Consider the following 21,014-nt stretch of genomic DNA (forward strand, 5'->3'; position numbering starts at 1 on the left):
ATGCTAGGTTGTTTGAGATCTTTCTTTTTTTTTATGTAAGCATTTATTGCTATAAGCTTCTCTCTTAGAACTGCTTTTGCTGGATTCCATAAGTTTTGGTATCTTGTGTGTCCAATTTTGCTAATCCCAAGGTATTTTCTAATCTCCCTTTTACTTTCTTACTTTCTTCTTTGACTCATTGACTGTTTAGGAGTGTGTTGTTTAATTTCTGTGTATTTGCAAAGTTTCTGAAATTCCTCCTGTTTTTGATTTCTAGTTTTGTACCATTGTGGTTGGAAAAGACACTTGATATGATTTCAGTTTTCTTAAAATTGTTGAGACTTATTTTGTGACCTAACTTATGCTCTATTCTGAGAATCCTCCATGTGTGCTTAAGAAGAACGTGTATTCTGCCGGGTGCGGTGGCTCACACCTGTAATCCCAGCACTTTGGGTGGCCAAGGCAGGTGGATCACGAGATCAGGAGACTGAGACCATCCTGGCTAACACAGTGAAACCCCATCTCCACTAAAAATATGAAAAATTAGCTGGGCGTGTGGCGGATGCCTGCAGTCCCAGTTACTCGGGAGGCTGAGGCAGGAAAATGGCGTGAACCTGGGAGGCGGAGCTTGCAGTGAGCTGAGATCATGCCACTGCACTGCAGCCTGGGGGACAGAGCAAGACTCCGTCTCAAAACAAACAAACAAACAAAAAAAGAATGTGTATTCTGCTGCTGTTGGATAGAATGTTCTGTATGTGTCTGTTAGATTCATTTGGTCAAAAATGTAGTTTAAGTCTGATGTTTTCTTATTAATTTTCTGTCTGGATAATCTGTCCATTTGTAAAAATGGATATTGAGGTCCCTGCTATTATTACATTATAGTCTATCTCTTCATTTATATCCGTTGATATTTGCTTTATATATGTAGATGTTCCATTCTTGGGTGCATATATATTTACAACCATTACAATTGATCCCTCTATTTCTTTGTCTCATTTTACAGTTCTTAACTTAAAGTCTATTTTATCTGATATAAGTCTAGCTATCCCTGCTGTCCTTTGGTTTTGATTTGCATAGAATATCTTTTTCCATCCTTTCACCTTCAGTCTCTGTGTATTCTTAAATGTGAAGTGAGTTTCTTGCAGGCAGCATATACTTGGGTCTTTAAAAGATTCTTTCATCCAAGCTATGTCTTTTGATTGGAGAATTTAATCCATTTACATTCAAGATAATTTTTTTTTTCTTAAAGAAAGTATGCTTACATTTGCCTTTTATTGCTAGATTTCTCCATTGGCCTAATAGGGCCTAATGGAGGAAAAAAATGTTCTTTTTTATTTTTATATATTTAGGGTGTACAAGTGCAGTTTTATTACATAGATATATTGCCTAGTAGTGAAGTCTGGGCTTTTAGTATAACCATCACCTAATAGTATACATTGTATTAAGGTAATCATTGGTAGCTAAGGACTTACTACTGTCATTTTGTTTGTTATTTTCTGATTGTTTTGTACTTCAGTTTTTTCATTTCTTTCTCTCTTGCTGTCTTCCTTTGTGATTTGGTGATTTTCTCTAGTGGTGTGCTTCGATTTTGTACTTTTTGTCTACTTTGTATCTACTATAGGTTTTTGCTTTGTGGTGACCATGAGGCTTACATAAAGCATTTTATAGTATCACAGAGTATTTTAAACTGATAGCAACTTAACTTTAATCATATATAAAAAGTCTGCACTAGGCCAGATGCGGTGGCTCACGCCTGTAATCCCATCACTTTGGGAGGCTGAGGTGGGCAGATTACCTGAGGTCAAGAGTTCAAGACCAGCCTGGCCAACATGGCGAAACCCCGTCTCTACTAAAAATATAAAAATTAGCCAGGCGTGGTGGGGTGCACCTGTAATCCCAGCTACTTGGGAGGCTGAGACAGGAGAATCACTTGAACCCAGGAGGCAGAGGTTGCAGTGAGCCGAGATCATGCCATTGCACTCCAGCCTAGGCAACAGGGCAAAACTCAGTCACAAACAAAAAAACAAAAAGTCTGCACTTTTATAGTCCACCCCCAATAACATTTTATGTGTTTGGTGTCACAATTTACATCTTTTTGTACTATGTATCCCTTAAATTATTGTAGCTATTATTATTTTCAATAGTTTTGTCTTTTACCTTCAGATTTCTTGGTTAGATTTCAAGACCAGTGATGATGTATTTTAATTATCTGTTTCTCGTCATGCTCAACACAGTGATGAACATAGAATAAATACCTAATTTATTACTGTTTAATTGACATATCTATTCAGGAAGTGACACTGTTTGATCCAGTGACATCTGAGACCATCTTTTGTTATGCACCCCTGGTTTTGTCAACCTGCCTTTGTTAATGATCTTCTCACTCTCTTCTCTCTTCCCACCCACAGCATGTGCATTCCGATACAATGGGCTCTCCTTTGTCTACCTTATCTACCTCTTGCTCATTCCTCTGTTCTCAGAACCAACAAAAACAACGATGCAAGGTAAGAGAATTTTGTTATTGTATACCACAGAGTTATACAGTCTGAATGTATTTTGCTGGGCTCCTTGGGATGGCCTTTATCTAATGGCAGAGATGTTATCTATGCAGCAGGGCTAGTATGGCATGGAGTGGGTGTCAAACGTTTTAAGAACTACACTAAGTAGAGCTGTATAGAAGTTGTTTGTGATGCATGTTTGTCACTTACACAGTTAACAAATTCCCTATTAGGGCTTCATAGTAAGCATGGCAGTATCACTGGAATGTTTTGGCTAGTTAACACTACTAACTCAAAGTATTGTCAATAAAATAAGACAAATGGCATGACAACATTGGTACATGCATTTGTTTTTTGGGTTGTGGGGAGAGTGTGGTGGCAACTGGAAGAGGCCGAGCAGCATTTGACATTTATGAGCCATTTACGGGAGAATGGGGTAGGAAGATTTGTCCCAGTCATAACTTCATACATTAGTTAAGGTTTCTTAAATATGTCTCAATAACATAATGAAAGAGAATAATTTGATTTGAAGATGTAGCTCCTCAAGTGTGTTTCTGCAACACTTCAGCTCCCATTCTGGTTACCCTATAAGAACCTGAAGGCATGGAATATAAAGTGGTGACTATAATTTCTGAGGCTCTAATTAGGAAACGTGCTCTGGTTTGTGAATTTTTCAACTTGAAGTTCTGTCACAAGTATTAAAATTAAACCACACTGAGTTAATTTAGTAAATTGTCTTTTTTTCAAAACTCTACCGTTATGAGAAGTACGGCCTGTGCCAAATGTCGTAGGTGAGTGCAATGGCTGTATGTTTACATGAAAGGAAAAGGAAGTTGTTTGACCCCATCTATGGAGTGGTGTGGGAAAGGTCATTGGTGATTTCCTTGTTAGTGATCAACTCTTTAGAAAAAGAAGTAAAGACCACGGTGTACACAGAACAACAAATAATGACTCTGTCTTTCCCATTCTCCCTCATTCCCTATAAACTTCATAAGGCATGTTATGATCATTCATCATAGTAGTTATGACTGCAGATGGCATGTTGATTTTCCTGTCTCTAAATAACAGTAATTCTAAGTCACCTAAATCCTTAATACACAATGCATATAAAGGGTAGAGAAATGTGAGTTTATGCAAATCCTTATAAAACTAAAAATACATTGTTAATGAGACCCCACCCACCACAGCCTCATTCCTAAAGGAATTAGCATAAACAGAATAGTTTCCGGCCTGAGAAACAAGATTATAGCATACAGGCAACTACTATTCTACGGTGTGGAGCTCCTTTACCAAAGAAAGAAGGTTGTGTGTGCATTCACAATAAAGTGCTTTAAAAATGACTACCTTTATATATCCAATTAAGTTACCTATCACTTTTACATCAGTGTGGCCCTTTATTGTTTTATTTGGAAATCAAGTAACTGGGATTTCCCCCTACATACTTCTGTGACAACCCCTGACTTTTTCTTTTTCCCAAACTAACCAGCCCTGAATATGCAGCAGTGTCAGACGTGCCAAACAGTTGATGGTTTATGGACATCAGTTCATACTCAGATGTGCCAGGGACTGACACTATCAGGGACATCATAGGTGAAACATAAAATCAAAAGGAAAAAACTTAATCCTCTCTGTGTAAAGAAATATCATGAACTAACAAAATGTTACAAGGTCAGTGCACAAACAGAGCACAAACAGGTGCACAGGCTTCTGCTGGCACTGCTCGTGGTAAAAGAGGAGGGAAGAAGGAGTTGGAAAGGAAAATCCACACACATCCTTCCAGTGAGCAACTGAAAGCAGCATTCAGATGACTTATTTTCCTCTTTCTCCATTTAGCACCAAGAACCATGACTAATATTCAACATAACCTCATTTATGTGTTTGTTTATATAGTTGCAGAGGGGCTCCAAGCAAGGATATCACATTTTTTTCTGAACATGTAGGCAGAACACATGCGTTTCTAAAATCTGTGTTTTGAGGCATCTTGTGTTAGACCAAGCTTGTCCAACCTGGGACCCAGGACAGTTTTGAATGTGGCCCAACACAAATTTCCGAAGTTTCTTAAAACAATATGAGATTTATGCGAGGACTTTTTTTTTTTTTTTCTCATCAGATATCATTAGTGTTAGTGTTATGTGTGGCCCAAGACAATTCTTCTTCTTCCAATGCGGCCAGGGAAGTCAAAAGTTAGACACCCCGGTTAGACATTACTTGTGGTGCAAGGTCCTGTGTGGTGCATGATGGATCTGGAAGAGTGAATGCAGCATGGCTTTCTAGGGAAAACTCAGGTTCAAGCATACTCAGACTTTCCAGTGTGTGTTAATACACATTCTGTGAATTGTATGAAAGTACATTGGCAAACCGAAGGGACTGTCAGCAAGTCCTGCACTCCCTGCTCCCAGGCAGCCTGCAGCTGAAACAATAAGTTTGAATCAGCCTTAGGAGCCTGTTAGGCCACCATGTATTGCTGGCAGGATGTGCTAATGCAGACCCCACCTGAACTGGAAGTGGGATTCATACATGTAAGCATGGCTCCGTGGCCCTCTGCCCACCATTTGGTCTGATGAGGTTTTTTTCTTGTGTGACTATTTTTCCAATGTGTATATCCATAGAGGTAGGTGCCCAGGATGTGGAGAATACTAGTCTCATAACTTAGAAGGTGGAACTTTGATGTCATTCTTGGGGCAGTCTTTTTTTTATTATTATACTTTAAGTTTTAAGGTACATGTGCACAACGTGCAGGTTAGTTACATATGTATACATGTGCCATGTTGGTGTGCTGCACCCATTAACTCATCATTTAACATTAGGTATATCTCCTAATGCTATCCCTCCCCCCTCCCCCCACCCCACAACAGGCCCCGGTGTGTGATGTTCCCCTTCCTATGTCCATGTGTTCTCATTGTTCAATTCCCACCTATGAGTGAGGACATGTGGTGTTTGTTTTTTTGTCCTTGTGATAGTTTGCTGAGAATGATGGTTTCCAGCTTCATCCATGTCCCTACAAAGGACATGAACTCATCCTTTTTTATAATATGCTGCATATAATATAATACTGCATAGTATTCCATGGCATATATGTGCCACATTTTCTTAATCCAGTCTATCATTGTTGGACATTTGGTTTGGTTCCAAGTCTTTGCTATTGTGAATAATGCCGCAGTAAACATACATGTGCATGTGTCTTTATAGCAGCATGATTTGTAGTCCTTTGGGTATATACCCAGTAATGCGATTGCTGTGTCAAATGGTATTTCTAGTTCTAGATCCCTGAGGAATTGCCACACTGACTTCCACAATGGTTGAACTAGTTTACAGTCCCACCAACAGTGTAAAAGTGTTCCTATTTCTCCACATCCTCTCCAGCACCTGTTGTTTCCTGACTTTTTAATGATGGCCATTCTAACTGGTGTAAGATGGTATCTCATTGTGGTTTTGATTTGCATTTCTCTGATGGCCAGTGATGATGAGCATTTTTTCATGTGTCTTTTGGCTGCATAAATGTCCTCTTTTGAGAAGTGTCTCTTCATATACTTCACCCACTTTTTGATGGGGTTGTTTGTTTTTTTCTTGTAAATTTGTTTGGGTTCATTGTAGATTCTGGATATTAGCCCTTTGTCAGATGAGTAGATTGCAAAAATTTTCTCCCATTCTGTAGGTTGCATGTTCACTCTGATGGTAGTTTCTTTTGCTGTGCAGAGGCTCTTTAGTTAAATTAGATCCCATTTGTCAATTTTGGCTTTTGTTGCCATTGCTTTTGGTGTTTTAGACATGAAGTCCTTGCCCATGCCTATGTCGTGAATGGTATTGCCTGGGTTTTCTTCTAGAGTTTTTATGGTTTTAGGTCTAACATTTAAGTCTTTAATCCATCTTGAATTGATTTTTGTATAAGGTGTAAGGAAGGGATCCAGTTTCAGCTTTCTACATATGGCTAGCCAGTTTTCCCAGCACCATTTATTAAATAGGGAATCCTTTCCCCATTTCTTGTTTTTGTCAGGTTTGTCAAAGATCAGATGGTTGTAGATATGCGGCATTATTTCTGAGGGCTCTGTTCTGTTCCATTGGTCTATATCTCTGTTTTGGTACCAGTACCATGCTGTTTTGGTTACTGTAGCCTTGTAGTATAGTTTGAAGTCAGGTAGCATGATGCCTCCAGCTTTGTTCTTTTGGCTCAGGATTGACTTAGCAATGCGGGCTCTTTTTTGGTTCCATATGAACTTTAAAGTAGTTTTTTCCAATTCTGTGAAGAAAGTCATTGGTAGCTTGATGGGGATGGCATTGAATCTATAAATTACTTTGGGCAGTATGGCCATTTTCACGATATTGATTCTTCCTACCCATGAGCATGGAATGTTCTTCCATTTGTTTGTATCCTCTTTTATTTCATTGAGCAGTGGTTTGTAGTTCTCCTTGAAGAGGTCCTTCACATCCCTTGTAAGTTGGATTCCTAGGTATTTTATTCTCTTTGAAGCAATTGTGAATGGGAGTTCACTCATGATTTAGCTCTCTGTTTGTCTGTTATCGGTGTATAAGAATGCTTGTGATTTTTGCACATTGATTTTGTATCCTGAGACTTTGCTGAAGTTGCCTATGAGCTTAAGGAGACTGTGGGCTGAGACAATGGGGTTTTCTAGATATACAATCATGTCATCTGCAAACAGGGACAATTTGACTTCCTCTTTTCCTAATTGAATACCCTTTATTTCCTTCTCCTGCCTGATTGCCCTGGCCAGAACTTCCAACACTATGTTGAATAGGAGTGGTGAGAGAGGGCATCCCTGTCTTGTGCCAGTTTTCAAAGGGAATGCTTCTAGTTTTTGCCCATTCAGTATGATATTGGCTGTGGGTTTGTCATAGATAGCTCTTATTATTTTGAGATACGTCCCGTCAATACCTAATTTATTGAGAGTTTTTAGCATGAAGCGTTATTGAATTTTGTCAAAGGCCTTTTCTGCATCTATTAAGATAATCATACGGTTTTTGTCATTGGTTCTGTTTATATGCTGGATTACATTTATTGATTTTCATATGTTGAACCAGCCTTGCATCCCAGGGATGAAGCCCACTTGATCATGGTGGATAAGCTTTTTATGTGCTGCTGGATTAGGTTTGCTAGTATTTTATTGAGGACTTTTGCATTGATATTCATCAGGGATATTGGTCTAAAATTCTCTTGTTTTGTTGTGTCTCTGCCAGGCTTTAGTATCAGGATGATGCTGGCCTCATAAAATGAGTTAGGGAGGATTCCCTCTTTTTTGATTGGAATAGTTTCAGAAGGAATGGTACCAGCTCCTCCTTGTACCTCTGGTAGAATTCGGCTGTGAATCCATCTGGTCCTGGACTTTTTCTGGTTGGTAAGCTATTAATTATTGCCTCAATTTCAGAGCCTGTTATTGGTCTATTCAGAGATTCAACTTCTTCCTGGTTTAGTCTTGGGAGGGTGTATGTGTCAAGGAATTTATCCTTTTCTTCTAGATTTTCTAGTTTATTTGCACAGAGGTGTTTATAGTATTCTCTGATGGTAGTTTGTATTTCTGTGGGATCGGTGGTGATATCCCCTTTGTCATTTTTTATTGTGTCTATTTGATTCTTCTCTCTTTTCTTCTTTATTAGCCTTGCTAGCAGTCTATCAATTTTGTTGATCTTTTCAAAAAACCAGCTCCTGGATTCATTGATTTTTTGAAGGGTTTTTTGGTCTCTATCTCCTTCAGTTCTGCTCTGATCTTAGTTATTTCTTGCCTTCTGCTAGCTTTTGAATGTGTTTGCTCTTGCTTCTCTAGTTCTTTTAATTGTGATGTTAGGGTGTCAATTTTAGATCTTTCCTGCTTTCTCTTGTGGGCATTTAGTGCTATAAATTTCCCTCTACACACTGCTTTGAATGTGTCCCAGAGATTCTGGTACGTTGTGTCTTTGTTCTCGTTGGTTTCAAAGAACATCTTTATTTCTGCCCTCATTTCATTATGTACCCAGTAGTCATTCAGGAGCAGGTTGTTCAGTTTCCATGTAGTTGAGTGGTTTTGAATGAGTTTCTTAATCCTGAGTTCTAGTTTGATTGCACTGTGGTCTGAGAGACAGTTTCTTATAATTTCTGTTCTTTTACATTTGCTGAGGAGAGCTTTAGTTCCAACTATGTGGTCAATTTTGGAATAAGTGCGGTGTGGTGCTGAGAAGAATGTATATTCTGTTGATTTGGGGTGGAGACTTCTGTAGATGTCTATTAGGTCCACTTGGTGCAGAGCTGAGTTCAATTCCTGGATATCCTTGTTAACTTTCTGTCTCATTGATCTGTCTAATGTTGACAGTGGGGTGTTAAAGTCTCCCATTATTATTGTGTGGGAGTCTAAGTCTCTTTCTAGGTCTCTAAGGACTTGCTTTATGAATCTGGGTGCTCCTGTATTGGGTGCATATATATTTAGGGTAGTTAGCTCTTCTTGTTGAATTGATCCCTTTACCATTATGTAATGGCCTTCTTTGTCTCTTTTGATCTTTGTTGGTTTAAAGTCTGTTTTATCAGAGACTAGGATTGCAACCCCTGCCATTTTTTGTTTTCCATTTGCTTGATAGATCCTCCTCCATCCCTTTATTTTGAGCCTATGTGTGTCTCTGCACATGAGATGGGTTTCCTGAATACAGCACACTGATGGGTCTTGACTCTTTATCCAATTTGCCAGTCTGTGTCTTTTAATTGGAGCATTTAGTCCATTTACATTTAAAGTTAATATTGTTATGTGTGAATTTGATCCTGTCATTATGATGTTATCTGGTTATTTTGCTTGTTAGTTGATGCAGTTTCTTTCTAGCATCGATGGCCTTTACAGTTTGGCATGTTTTTGCAGTGGCTGGTACTGGTTGTTCCTTTCCATGTTTAGTGCTTCCTTCAGGAGCTCTTGTAGGGTAGGCCTGGTGGTGATGAAATCTCTCAGCATTTGCTTGTCTGTAAAGTATTTTATTTCTCCTTCACTTATGAAGCTTAGTTTGGCTGGATATGAAATTCTGGGTTGAAAATTCTTTTCTTTAAGAATGTTGAATATTGGCCCCCACTCTCTTCAGCTGTTAGTCTGGTGGGCTTCCCTTTGTGGGTAACCCAACCTTTCTCTCTGGCTGCCCTTAACATTTTTTCCTTCATTTCAACTTTGGTGAATCTGACAATGATGTGTCTTGGAGTTGCTCTTCTCGAGAAGTATCTTTGTGGCATTCTCTGTATTTCCTGCATTTGAATGTTGGCCTGCCTTGCTAGATTGGGGAAGTTCTTCTGTATAATATCCTGCAGAGTGTTTTCCAGCTTGGTTCCATTCTCCCTGTCACTTTCAGGTACACCAATCAGACATAGTCCCATATTTCTTGGAGGTTTTGTTCGTTTCTTTTTATTCTTTTTTCTCTAAACTTCTCTTTTTGCTTCATTTCATTCATTTCATCTTCCATCACTGATACCCTTTCTTCCAGTTGATCAAATCGGCTACTGAAGCTTGTGCATTCATCACGTAGTTCTCCTGCCTTGGTTTTCAGCTCCATCAGGTCCTTTAAGGACCTCTCTGCACTGGTTATTCTAGTTAGCCTTTCGTCTAATTTTTTTTCAAGGTTTTTAACTTGTTTGCCATGTTTTCGAACTTCCTCCTTTAGCTCGGAGTAGTTTGATCATCTGAAGTCTTCTTCTCTCAACTTGTCAAAATCATTCTCCGTCCAGCTTTGTTCCATTGCTGGTGAGGAGCTGCGTTCCTTTGGAGGAGGAGAGGTGCTCTGATTTTTAGAGTTTTCAGATTTCCAGCTGTTTATTCCCTAACTTTGTGGTTGGTCTTTGATGATGGGGTTTTGGTGTGGATGTCCTTTCTGTTTGTTAGTTTTCCTTCTAACAGTGAGGACCCTCAGCTGCAGGTGTGTTGGAGTTTGCTGGAGGTCCACTCCAGACCCTGTTTGCCTGGGTAACAGCAGCGGAGGCTGCAGAACAGCGGATACTGGTGAGCAGCAAATGTTGCTGTCTTGGGGCAGTCTTAAACATAAAATTCCAGTCTCTCCACTGTTCTGTAGACCAGGGCTATCCACTGTTTTGCTCTCAGTGCCGTCAACAGGACAAAGAATATCTGAGTATTATTAGATGCTTTCCCATGCCTATGTTTAAGCTGATGATTTGTTGCAAAGTGTTATATACTACTGTGCTATAGAAGAAAGAAGATGATCAGCAGTTAGTTATATGACAAAATGTGAAAGAATTTTGTTTTTAAAAATGCTTGTAGGCTCAGTACACTTAACTGGTGGGTATTGTCTGATTAGTGAGGGCTGCAACTTACAGAATCATGGATTTTTAAAGTTGGAACAGCTTTTAGGAGTTATCAAGTGTATTGCAGCAACCAGTGGTGGAATATTCTACAATAGCCAGGTTGACTGGTCACTTGGTTTCTTCTTAGATATTAATGGTACCAGGGAGCTATCTGCGGCCCTGGGAAGTCTATAGTATTATCAGACGGTTCTTTCTTGAATCAACCTGAAATCCACCTCCCTGCAAATCCAAGCTATTGTTTCCAACTTTAAGCAGCAAAGAAAGAGTTAACAGAGAACCAGAAAATCACTTTACAATACTGTTGTGAAGGGAATTATCAAAAGACAGGGATTTGACTAAATGACTTCCTGTTTTTAGAAATCTGGGCTTTTAGAATTCTTGATTTGCTGTTTCAGATCTTGATGTGTGTAATTACCTCAGTAGGTAAGGCCCCAACTAGCAATCAGGAATCACTCTAAGCTTTTTAAAAAGAGAACATTAAACAGAAAGGATTGGTTACTGAAGGGGATGGAAGATTTAGGAAGCCAAAAGAAATGTTGAAGCAACTGGAACATTGTCAAGGCAGGAAGGCTGGGGGGAGCCAAAGGGGCAGCATGAACAGAGCTCAAGAACGAGGGCCATCCAGGAGCCGCTAGACCCTCAGGAGAAGGTCCAGAAATGGCACTCTGTGCAACCAGATCTTGCCTGGGCCTCTTCAGTGTCAGCTGTGTCCATCAGCTGTGAACATCCCAAGCTAGTCATTAGTTAAGTACCCGCCATTGATCCAATGTCCTCTCCCTTCAGTCTTCATTCAATGCACAGAATATTCCTAGTTACTCACAGATGGGATTTATGGACTGATAGTTGTTCCTGCTGAAACCAACTGAAAAGGGCTCTGGACAATTTCAGAATCAAAAACTAAGAATTTATGATCTGTTGCATGACTGGAGGAAGCGTCTATCCTAGGTTTGTGGGTAGGACCACCATGGACACCTGGAAAGGCTAATGGACACAGCTGACCGTGAAGAGGCCCAGGCGAGGCCTGGTTGTACATAGAGCCATTTCTGGACCTTCTCCTGAAGGTCTAGCAGTTCCTGGATGGCCCTCGTTCTTGAGCTCTGCTCATGCCCCTGCCTGGCTCCCTGCAGCCTTCCTGCCTTGTTGATGTTCCAGTTGCTTCAACATTCCTTTTGGTCCATCCCCTTCAGTAACCAATCCTCTCTATTTAATGTTCTCTTTTCAAAATGCTTAGAGTGATTCCTGATTTCTGGTTGGGGCCTCACCTACTGAGATAATTACACACTTGAAGATCTGAAATAGCAAATCAAGAATTCTAAGAGCCTAGATTTCTAAAAATTTAGTTCCATCCACACTGACTTCCTCTCGAGGCTCTTCTCTCTGTGAGAATTTCTTCTGAAGAGCTGTGTGCAGTGGATGCTATGGAGTGATTTGGGACTGAGCCTCCCATTCCCAGCAGCTGGGAGGTGTTTCCTTGACCACTCTGAGCAAAATCCTTCCCTGGGAATTGGGGGTGGCTGAAGGGAGCTGCTTTACACAAACTTCTCTTCCCCGGCCAGGGGCAGCCTGGACCCAATGACCACTCAGCACAGGGTGCCGAGGCCTCAAAGCTGGAAAGTCTCTGAAGGGCTGTGGCAGCTCCAGAGCATCCCAGCAGCTGAGGCCCCCACTGCAAGAGCATGACAATCTGATCTGTCTCTCTGTGGGGTCTGGATTTCCTCACTCCCTGCCAGGTATCCCTGCAAGGGAATTGCCCCATAACCCTCCTGCCCCAGGAATCCATCTCAGCCTCTGTTGCTGGGGAACCAGATCTCGGAAGGTCTTTGAAGCAGAGACCTTTGTCCCTGATGGAGCTCGAGGGCAGAGGAGTCAGCATAGAGGTGGTGGGACCTTGACACAGAAGTGGCTATCACACCCAGCGAAGGGCGCACACAACGGGGAAGGGTGCACACACTCGGCCAGATGCTGCAGCCCAGGCCCAGCGCGGCTCAGAGGCCCAGCCTGCAACTGACTTGACCTGGGCCTGGGTGTCACTTGTTTTGGTCAAGTTTTCCCCCACTGCAACTGGAGACCCAAATCCCTCAGGGTTATTAGGCTTTGTGGGGATCAAATAAGCAGACATAATTTAAAACAAAATATAAAATTACTACACAAATAGTCACTGTTATTAGTTGTAGAATTCACCCTAGTTTGAATTGGCACCTCTGTGCTGTCACAGCTCCCTTTGCCTGGAATTCTCTTCCCCAGATTTTGAATGATGGTCTCCTCCCAGAATTCAGGTTTATCTTAGATGTCCCTCCTTAAAACCTCTTCCCTCACCCCCTTAACTAAAGCTGACATACCCACATTTATTTTTCATGTTATGAGCAGGTTTTATTTTTCTCGGTATTTATACCTTTCCAAAATTATTTGTGCGACAAATCCATAGCAAGAGCTGGATTTGCACACCCTGCCACTCAGCTCTTTTATTTCCCCCCTTGATTCTCCCTGCAATCCTCCTCTGTGGGGCGACCCTGCCCCTGCCCCTTGGTGAAATTCTTTTTTTTTTTTTTTTTTTTTTTTTTTGAGACAGAGTCTCGCTCTTTCGCCAAGGCTGGAGTGCAGTGGCACGATCTCGGCTCACTGCAAGCTCTGCCTCCCGGGTTCACGCCATTCTCCTGCCTCAGCCTCCCGAGTAGCTGGGACTACAGGCGCCTGCCACCACGCCCGGCTAATTTTTTGTGTTTTTAGTAGAGACGGGGTTTCACCGTGTTAGCCAGGATAGTCTTGATCTCCTGACCTCGTGATCTGCCCGCCTCGGCCTCCCAAAGTGCTGGGATTACAGGCATGAGCCACCGTGCCTGGCTGCCCCTCGGTGAAATGCTAAGCAGTCCCCAGTGCTTCTGCCCTCCAGTTTCTCAGGCAGGAGTGCCTCATCAGTCTAGCAAGTCCCCCACACCCCAGGATCATCTCATCCGTGCTCCTCTCCCTGGGCTTGGCATTCTCTCAACCATATCCAACTCTCAGTTTTCCCAACACTGATTCTTTCATATCTCCACAGGGTGGGGGCTATGGGTTGAAAATAAATATTCTTTTTCGCAGTGTTCACTGGAGAATGAGGGAGTGTTTGGCAGGAAGCCTTGGTTCCTCAGCCTTTTAGGAGCATCTCACTGTAAACCAAGTCAGGGTTTTATGTTAATACATTTATGTAGAATGTCTTTCCCTTCCAGTATATAAACATCAAGATGGCAAGGATATGCTTTTTTGCCCGAAGGTTGCCTGATGTATATAGCAGGCATTCGTTCAGTAAATATTTGTAGAATGAATGAATTTTATTTCCAGTGTCTAGGATTTTAGACGAACGTATGAAACTAACTCTAGTCCTATGCTTATGTCAATCTTCATAATAGCAAACATCAGAGAATAGTTATTGCATGCAGCAGTCCTCTGGAGACAGAAGCTTAGGATATCATAAGCCATGGGATTTGGCTTTTAGATTTAATTAGGATTGCAGGATCATGAGTAATTAAAGAAATCAAGACTCTTAAAAATGTTTTATGCTTTCACTTACAAGGATGGGCATTTTATTTAAGTATGTAATACTGTAGGGAAGGAGATGAACATTTTCTTGCTCTTCACAAACTGTGCCTTGCATTAGGATTGAGATTGTCCTGCATTAAATTTATTAACTACTGTATAAGTAACTTCAGATCAGGTCGTCCAAAAATTGCAAACTAATGATGTATTACGGTTTTTGTTTTTTTGTTTGTTTCGAGATGGGGTTTCACTCTGTTACCCAGGCTGGAGTGCAGTGGTGTGATCTCGGCTCACTGCAGCCTCCATCTCCCAGGTTCTAGCGATTCTCCCGCCTCAGCCTCCCAAGTAGCTGGGATTACAGGGACGCACCACCACCCCTGGCTAATTTTTACAATTTTTTTTTTTAGTGGTGATGGGGTTTTACCACGTTGCCCAGGCTGGTCTCGAACTCCTGACCTGCCTTGGCCTCCCAAGTGCTGGGATTACAGGCATGAGCCACTGCACCCAGCCCAAGGTATTAAGTCTTTTAACCCGATATATTACAGGTTCTTTATAACTTATGATATAGTGAGTGCCACATACTGGTCAATATGGTAGAAGAGTGTATTTTATTTGGATTGAAACAGATGCAATATGGAAAAAGGCCCCAATAAGTGCTCAGTAAATATTGGCTAACATGCCCAGCACAGTGGCACCTGTCTGTAGTCCCAGCTGCTTGGGAGGCTAAGGTGGGAAGATCCCTTGATCCCAGGAGGCCAGTCTAGGCAATGTTGCAAAACCCTGTCTCTAATAAATTTTTAAGTGGGCTGTTATTATTATTATTTTGAAGCACAGCATTATTCCTTTGAATGTCAGAGTGAGCTAGACTTAGAAATCTTATTCTCATTTGTGTGACTATAGCCAGTCTTTACTATAGGATCTTACTAGTGCTTTCTAAATATTAGCAAAGAAATATGAAATTTCCAAGGTTTTTTGGTGTACTACTCCAAGATACAGCTGGTGTGTCCAATTTTTAGTTACATAATACTTAGATTAATTGATTGGTCAATAAAGAGCCAATAGCCCTCTCTACTAAGTTCATAAAATTATTTACATGCATTTATTAATTTAATTTTCACAACACACGTTTGAGGGAGCTGTTACTATGATCAATAATCCTCATGTCACAGACAAAGACTGAGTTCCATGTGGGTTCATAGCAAGCTGCAGGACACCCAGGTGCTGCATGGGTGAGCCACACTCAGCCACCGTGTTGTTCTGACTCATGCCCTTGACGACAGAGCTAACGCTCCTGCAAATTTGCAAAGAAAGAAGGAAACCTAGTCACTTAATAAATACTTGTTGGCTGATACATCACCAGGCTCTGGGAACAAGGGTCTGGAGAGATAATGTGAGTATGCTTAAGGGAGATATTTTAATATGCATTGGTGCAGATAGATCATCACATACCTGTATGTTACATAGATAATATATCATATTAAGTGTGACCAATTATTTCTTTCACCAAATATTAATTGAAGGATTGTTCTTCACAAAAGACTATATTTGGATTTGTAGAGGATAAGAAAGGTGGAGAAAAACACTGCTCTTATTTAAAGTCACCTCTCAAACATATTGGATTTTATATATCTTATTGAGTGGTAACTCTTTCAATGTAGCAATCTTAGAAAGCCACCTACTTATTCCAGTGATGCTGTTATTTCTCTAAACTGATTAAATTAGACTTGTCAAATTAAAAAAAAGACTAGTATAAAACAAAGGTTCAAAGGTGACTCGTTATCATGAATGTGGAGGCTTGAGGTTTATTTGAATGAGAACAGCCGGGCGAATACACGTGGAGTAACTATGTAGTTTTCCATGAGGAATATATGTGATCTCACATGTTATGAAATGAGATACCCAAGTGAGAAGGCAGCATCCTGAGGAAGTGTTAACTCACTGGATTCATCCTAGAATCCTGACTGTAAAAGTCAAGCAGTATCCATTTGGGACAGCCCAGAGACTCAGAGATTAATCTGGAGAGGTTCTTTATCTGAAGCACTGAATTTTATGTCACATTTCTGTGTGCCAGGTACTATTCTAAGTACCCTCTATACACTAACTCATTGTATTAGAGAATAGAAAAACCATTGATTGCAAAGGCAGAACCTCCATTCTGAAATGAAAAAAAAAATTATGAAGCTAACTGGAATAAACATCACTTAAACTAAGAATACCACATAAGGAGGCACTGAAATTAAAGCTCTTTTCTCCTATTAAAAAATTGAAACTGCCTCAGTGAGACCTGGTACATTTTGGTCAGTCTACTTCCTGCTTTTCTTTCGTGGCTTCACTTCACCAAGCCTTTCCAGGTGTCCACGGAGGTCCTACCCACAAAGCTGGCATAGATGCTTCCTTCAGTCATGCACCAGATCATAAATTTTTAGTTTTTGATTCTGAAATTGTCCAAAGTCCAAAGCCCTTTTCAGTTGGTTTCAACAAGAACTACAGAAACATCCTTCCATTTACTCACAATAATTGATAGTTCTGATATTATCAGTAAAGTGGCCGCAGTCTGAGATAGGGGACACGCATCCAGCTACAGTGTGACATTTACTCTCTGCTGGAAATTGTTTCTGTTTGCTTGTTTAGTCCTGCCAACAAGCTATCTTTGTGAATATGTGCTCTTGCAGGCTGGAGTAGATAGACAGGTCATATCTACTTCTTTCTTGGGAGAATCAGTTATTTATTGGGGGCTAGTTGAGAAGAAATATGCTCCAAATCACAAGACTACACTTCCTGGGCAACACTAGCCGTCGTCCTACAGCCAGACTATTTTAGAAGAATCATCATCTAATCAGTTCGTATATGAAATGTTTATGTTACACACACACACACACACACACACATCCTAAGTGATGGTTGCTGTCTAAGTGTGTTAATTATTTCTAAGAACAAAGTTGTCGTCTTATCCAAGAACTCATCCTCAGTCTGAGAGCCTTTGTTCTGAATGCAGTCTAAGATTGGACAACACTGTAATAGATGAGAACAAAACCCCCCAGTGGCAGATGAAAGGGAAGGACTTCTGGTGCCTGTGTGGGTTTTTCTGAAGTCTCTTCCATTGGGTTGTGATGGCTAGCTCTCCTGGAGTAACCAGAAGACAGATAATGACCCCAATGTTTTGCTGAGGCCCATAAAATGGCCACGGGAATAATAACAGAACTGCATACTGCCAACCCTTTCAGGCCTTGCCCCCAAAATATTTTTTCAATATGTGCTTTTGTGGAGAAGATTTTTCTCCTCCTTGTTTTGAAAGGGGTAGGTTTCTGAAATATCATTTGAGTTTTTTTTTTTTTTAAACCTGGTAAATTTTGCTTTGTTATCTTGAGCAAAGTAGCAATTCCCCAGATATATTTCCTTGCATTTACACTCAAAATTTATTATTAATTATACATGTATATATATATAAAATATATAGTTTTTTAGGATCTTTTCCAACATTTGGAGAGGCAGAATTAGAAAGGGGTAGGAAGGGAGGGGCTTACTGTGCTTTGGTGACAATTGTAACCGAGTGAAATTTTTAGCAGATCAAGTTAACTTTTGTAACCTGTTGTCAAAGTCCTTAGAAGATAGAAAAACATATTTTATTCTACTCTGCTCTGAACAAGAGTTCTACTTTAAAAGGAAGTTGTCCTAATCCTATAAGTAATCGTGTGTGTGTGTGTGTGTGTGTGTGTAAAATAAACACCAAAAGCACCTTATCCTGAGGCTCTGACCTGGCATACACTTTGCCAGATCACTAATGGCCCCTCAGAAAAGAAAAACGATGCCCTGTTTGCCTGCATGAAGAGGCAGTGCGATCTGTAACTTGTAAAGACATGTTTAGACATCAAAAAGGAAATAGTAGCAGACATTTAAAGCTCATTGCATCTGGTTTTGGTTAAAAACAGTGCTTATACCATTAGGCTTATTATTATTATTATGTTTTATTATGTCATAATAAAGCAAAACACAGGAAAATATTTAATTGAGTGAATTATTAGGTGTTTTATTATCAATATCAGCTCACCACCAAAAGGAATGCTAAAAAAAATTAGATGCCTGTTTCTTGAATTTTTAAATAAATTAATGCGGGTCTTTTAGGTTATTTTAGTTGTTCTTTTTTGGGATGGTACAGATGTCATATTCCATTGTTGCCTTATATTGGGCATACACCACTCAGTCAGACAGAGGGAGTTTCAGGCAGCATATAATTCTCAGTTTAGGAAACACTAGGTCATATTATACTACTAAAGAAAGTATTTCAGAAGCCCCAAGCTTTTTGCTTTATTTGGCTACAATAAGCGTTATCTAAAATATGGCTTCACCTTTTGTATTACTCCGTTTTCATGCTGCTGATAAAGACATAGCTGAAACTGGGTAATTTGTAAAGAAAAAGAGGTTTAATGGACTCACAGTTCCACGTGGCTGGGGAGGCCTCACAATCATCGTGGGAGGCGACAGGCATGTCTTACATGGTGGCAGGCAAGACAGAAGGAGAGCCAAGCAAAAGGGGAAATGTCTTATAAAGTCATCAGATCTCGTGAGACTTACTACTGTGAGAACAGTACGGGGGAAACCATTCCCATGATTCAGTTACCTTCCACCACGTCCCTCCTACAACATGTGGGAATTATGACAGCTAGAATTCAAGATTTGATTTGGGTGGGGATGCAGCCAAAGCATATCACCTTTTATTTAAATGCTGCCCTGTTATTACAGTTGAGTTAGTTCACTTGAGTTGGTATCAGTTTGTTGATCAGCTCTTCAAGTTACCATTCTTTCGTTTACTCATTTGACAAACGTTACCTGGTGTCTGCTCTACCAGGCCTTGTACAAGGCAGTTAGGAATACAAAGGTAAAGAAGACAGACCCTTGGTCACCAGAATATTAATCCGGCTCTGCCGTCTATTCACTGCATAATCTCCAGCAAGCTACTTGAATTCTCGGATTCCTGCTTCCTCGAATGTTGAGTGCTTGTTACTGATCCTCGAGAGAACATTGAGGGGCTGGCAGTGCTGTTCACAAGAACTCATCAGGCCTGATACGTGCTGAAGAGATGGATAAAGCCCTCAAGAGGAGGAAACCGTAGCTCCTCCTTTGACTTCTTAGGGTTATTTTCCCTTTAAAGGTGTTTACCTGTAGCTGATTTGTTTATGTATTTTTTGAGTCAATTTATTTCAGTTTTTTTGAAGCTGACTTGCTTCAAAGCCTGGACGAGACTAATTTCTGATGGAATAATTTATTAGAGCATCTGAGCTTTACTTCATCTGTAGCTATTTTGCCTAAACAGACCCATTTGAATTTGAGTTGATTCACAGGAAATAGCCTTTTGAGATGAAAATTTATATTTAACTTTCAAAAAGTGTGGATTATTAATTATAAGAAGAATAAACAGGAAACACAGTATAGCTATATGCCAGGCAACTGTCCCAAGCTTTCTACATAGTAATTCATTTAATGCTTCCATACCCATGAGACAGGTATAGTATTATTTATGTTTTACAGATAAGGAAATTAAGAAACACACAGAGGCTACTGAATAATTCCTGAAACTATCAGTTTTAAAAATTGATTCAGTGAGTGAAAGCTTCTAATATAAATAATTCAGTTATCTATATAAGCATTTCCCTCATTCTGCTGTATCTTACTATAAAATTAATAGTGAGGGAAGATAAATGTAGAGATTATGCATGTTGGGCACTTGCCTTCCAACATGTAAGTAGACAATTACTGTGCTTTAAGCTGCCTTTTAGTATTTCCTCAGCATTAAGCAGGGAAGTCAAATAAACACACTGAGAATACTGGTACAAAATATGCATTCATTTCCTTTGGTCACAGAATAAGCATTATTGAGTGTCTGAAATGGGCCAGGCAGTCCGCTTGGCACCAGAGCCACGAGTAACTGTAAGACAGGTCTTTTCAATCTTATAGGTCACCATTTTGTCCTTTCTTCTTTCCCTGTTCCCTTTCTCCATTTTTTAAAAAGTTAATTTTGCCTAGATTTATTTTCTGCATTTTTGCTTGCCAGTATTTTGTGCCCTTAAGGGGTATTGGGGAAAGTCACTGATAGTCTCCTCGGGCAGTCAGGAGCAGGGGCTTTCAGGCTTGAAGAGGTGTCACATGCTGTTGGTGGCAGTGGCTGCCGCTGTGCTCTTGACTGTCTACACCCTGCTCTAGCAGGTGTCACTGGGTGGGTTGGCCTGGAACCACTTTCAGAGCTGCAGACCATGCAGGAGGAAGGCCTGGAGTACCTGAGCATGCGTGTGTGCAGGATTGCATGTGGATTTCACGTCCTCAAGATGCGTGTTTTTCCTCTTTCCTGGCAACCTGGCCAGCCATTAACTCTTACAGGTCCCTTTGCACTTAGGTGCAAAGGAATGTCACCCTCAAACATCAATGTCACCATCATTATATTCCCATTCCCTGGGGTCTAATAGCATCTGTGGAATGAAAACTGCTCTTTTAAGATGCAGGGACACCTGACAAAGCCATACTCTAGTTGTTGTGGAGAAAGGCCCTAACTCCCAGTGTGGTGGCTGCTGTAGTGCTCTCCCCAGATTCCCCCCGTGCCCTCCTCCTTAGGACCAAGACTTCGATTCTCCCTATTGCCTGGAATGTTGGTGGCTGAAAGCTCATGGCTGTGTCTGTTCTGGGAACTGTTTTCTGCTAAAAGGATCTGCCTTATCCAAGCTTCGCCTCCTCTTTGTTGTGGATGTGGCTCTCATTTCCAA

The 21,014-nt window shown here is 40.6% G+C and overlaps 1 protein-coding gene across 6 annotated transcripts in view; it reads left to right on the forward strand.

Moving 5' to 3' along the window:
- The window catches only part of PIEZO2 (piezo type mechanosensitive ion channel component 2), a 478,008-nt gene that overhangs the window by 80,121 nt on the left and 376,873 nt on the right, over nucleotides 1-21,014 (forward strand). For all 6 annotated transcript variants that reach the window (XM_016933287.4, XM_016933289.4, XM_054671877.2 and 3 more), the window contains exon 2: nucleotides 2,388-2,483. In XM_016933287.4, coding sequence (XP_016788776.4) covers nucleotides 2,388-2,483 — 96 coding nt within the window. The remainder of the gene's footprint in view (nucleotides 1-2,387; nucleotides 2,484-21,014) is intronic.

This window comes from Pan troglodytes, chromosome 17 (genome assembly GCF_028858775.2).
Source record: "Pan troglodytes isolate AG18354 chromosome 17, NHGRI_mPanTro3-v2.0_pri, whole genome shotgun sequence".
NCBI classification, from domain to species: Eukaryota; Metazoa; Chordata; class Mammalia; order Primates; family Hominidae; genus Pan; species Pan troglodytes.